General features: G+C 40.1%; 1 protein-coding gene and 1 long non-coding RNA gene across 2 annotated transcripts in view; both read right to left on the bottom strand.

Annotated features, from left to right (window-relative positions):
• The window catches only part of LOC110279261 (uncharacterized), a 74351-nt gene extending 74018 nt beyond the window's left edge, over nt 1–333 (bottom strand). The window contains exons 1-2 of the long non-coding RNA XR_008007434.1: nt 188–333; nt 46–102 (exon numbers count right to left, since the gene is read on the bottom strand). This is a non-coding gene — a long non-coding RNA (uncharacterized LOC110279261). The remainder of the gene's footprint in view (nt 1–45; nt 103–187) is intronic.
• A 717-nt stretch (nt 334–1050) lies between these two features.
• On the bottom strand, nt 1051–2265 carry LOC107479366 (uncharacterized). Its single transcript, XM_016099511.1, has one exon. It carries the CDS (start codon nt 2263–2265, stop codon nt 1051–1053), a length of 1215 nt encoding a protein of 404 aa, XP_015954997.1.
• Nucleotides 2266–2656: the final 391 nt, after the last annotated feature.

Consider the following 2656-nt stretch of genomic DNA (forward strand, 5'->3'; position numbering starts at 1 on the left):
CAACTGACCAAATCTCACTCAGTATGTTAGGAAGAGATATATCACCTTAGACTTGCTGGAAATTCACGTTTCTTGGCCCTCAAGTCAAGTTAAGCATGATTCCTAAGGAAAAACATCAAGAAAACACATGTTTTGCATGGTTTTCCTTGAAAACCGAATTGAAGAGGGAGGGAGACAGCCATCTCACCTTATTTCCAGCCTTGATATGTTATATGGTTATGTAGAGGAAGAAGAGAGGATCATTTTGGTGAAATCGGAGTTTTGATTTGAGTTTTAGTTCAGAAGAAATCAAGCTTTGAAGATTTATGAACCAAGAACTTTCTCTCCTTTTTCTCTTGGTGATTTTCGGCCACAATGAGCAAATGAGACAGCCTTGGAGGTCTTGGGGGTGTAAGGTGAGTTATGATTGGTTGGCTTGGAGGTGGATTAAAATAATATTAAAATATCTCAGGTGTATAACAACTAAAACTAGGTGTATCGGAACACTCGTAAAAATATCTCTAAAAATTATTTTCTGAGCTACTAGCATAAATGACACTAGTAACATATTTATTATGAGAATAGAACATGTATAATGAGGCCTTAGCATTGCTAAATTCATCAGAGAGTGCTGGTGCTAAGCTGCACCAATAAACCGTAAACCTGGTTAAACCGATTTTCTATTTTTAACAAAAACAGACCAGGTAACCTTATAATATCATTCAAGAATTTTCTAATACTAATATAATGATAATATTATCCTATTATATCTCTTCTCTCATGAATCGAGTCCGGTTCATCAAACCGAGACAATTTACGAAAGATCGAATCAAAACTCCTAACCGATACGGTTCAAAAACTAGGTTCTTCGTGACCGCGTTATCGAGCTTGCCTTGGAAAAGGTTCTAGCTTAAGGATGACATAATGACAATGAGGATTGAGATACTTGTTGATATAGAAGAGGTGTTCCCTTTACTGATCTTCTGGCAAAATTCGTGCCTTCAGAAAATATCTCGCATACTCGAAAATCAGGGTTGTTACATTCTACCCTCCTAAAAGAAAATTTTGCCCTCAAAATTTGAGGCGTAGGTAAAAAGTTGCAATGATGTCTGACTTAAGCAAATTCTTAGCAAAGAACTTACCTCGAGTGATAGATCCAAACTTTATAGTGTTGCCAGCAGACTCATCTACCATTTTTTTCCGACAGTCTATTGCCCGATGTCCTTCCTTATTACAATAGTAACATAAACCTGTTCTAACCCGGCAAAGCCTACTACCATGGTTCTTTCCACAAGTTGGGCATATTACACCATTCTGAGCTTGGTGAGGTTGACTCTCATGTCCTTGTCGAATGTCACGGTTATTGTCACTACCATTATTGCAAGTTAGAAGGCTGACAGCTCGGTGGTTTCCATTCCAATGCTGGAATTGACCAATGGCTTTAAAGTTGCGACCTTGAGGGGCTAAATTCTGAACAAAGTCTCTTTGTAAATCCTCCCTACGACTTGCTCGAGCTATTGCCAACTTCTTTGAACATTCTTCCACTAGTTTACTTTTATTCACTAGTTCAGCAAAATTTCGTATCTCTAGCGGAACAACAGAATTCATCAGTTCTTCTCGGAGTCCTCCTTCAAACTTTAAACACTTCCATTCCTCAAAGTCTACTGGGTTCCCTTGACAAATCTTGGAGAAACGACACAAGTCATCAAATTTACGGGCATACTCAGCAATAGTCATATCCGCTTGTTTCAGCTGCATAAGCTCCATCTCCTTGGCATCACGTGCTGCTCTCGGGAAATACTTCTTATAAAATTCATCCCTAAAGGTATCCCAAGGAATGTCATTTTCATTCTGTTGCAGTAGTCGCTGTATCCCCTGCCACCAATGCTCCGCTTCTCCTTCCATCATATAAGTAGCGAATTCCACGTGTTGGCCTTCCGGAACATGTTGCGCTCGCAGTGATCGTTCGATACCTCGAAACCAGTTGTCAGCATCGGTCGCCACGAGTGTACCTTTAAACTTAGGCGGGTTAACCTTTAGAAAGGTTGCAAGGGTCATAGGTCTTTCAGGATGCCCTAAGTTGGTCTCATCATTCCTACTATCTTCCCCATGCTCATTCTCATTTCTATTTCTCACTCCAAGACGGTCAACAGCCCTAGCCGCTGCAACTGCAGCCTCACGCACTGCCTCAGCTACAGCGTTCATGGTAGTCATAAACGTTTCCTGTTCTCTCTCTCGGTTATCACTAGGGGTTCCTTCTCGCGCACTCTGTCTCTGTGGTCTCATTGTAGTCCTGTTCACACCAAACAATCGTTATTAAGGTGATCAGTCTCAATACCTCAAGTTAAGTGTGAACATTCCCAAAATAAAAACACAGAAATGATCATGCAACACATATCATTGAGATATCCTATAAGCATGAGACACACACAACAGAGTATGCAATGAAGCATAGTCAGTCCACTCCCCAGGCTCTACTGGGAACGAACTGCTCTGATACCAAATTGTAACGACCCAATTTCTGGTACGTCATGATCATACCAGAAACTGAGCGCTACCAACTTGTCTACCTAATTATTATCTATTATTTATTATATGAGCCTGATTCGTTGTTAAAAGCGTAGCTATTTTACGAGGTACTTTTTTTTTGAAAACATTTGGATTAATAAACAGAATC

The sequence above is a fragment of the Arachis duranensis genome, chromosome 3 (assembly GCF_000817695.3).
Source record: "Arachis duranensis cultivar V14167 chromosome 3, aradu.V14167.gnm2.J7QH, whole genome shotgun sequence".
Taxonomy (NCBI): domain Eukaryota; kingdom Viridiplantae; phylum Streptophyta; class Magnoliopsida; order Fabales; family Fabaceae; genus Arachis; species Arachis duranensis.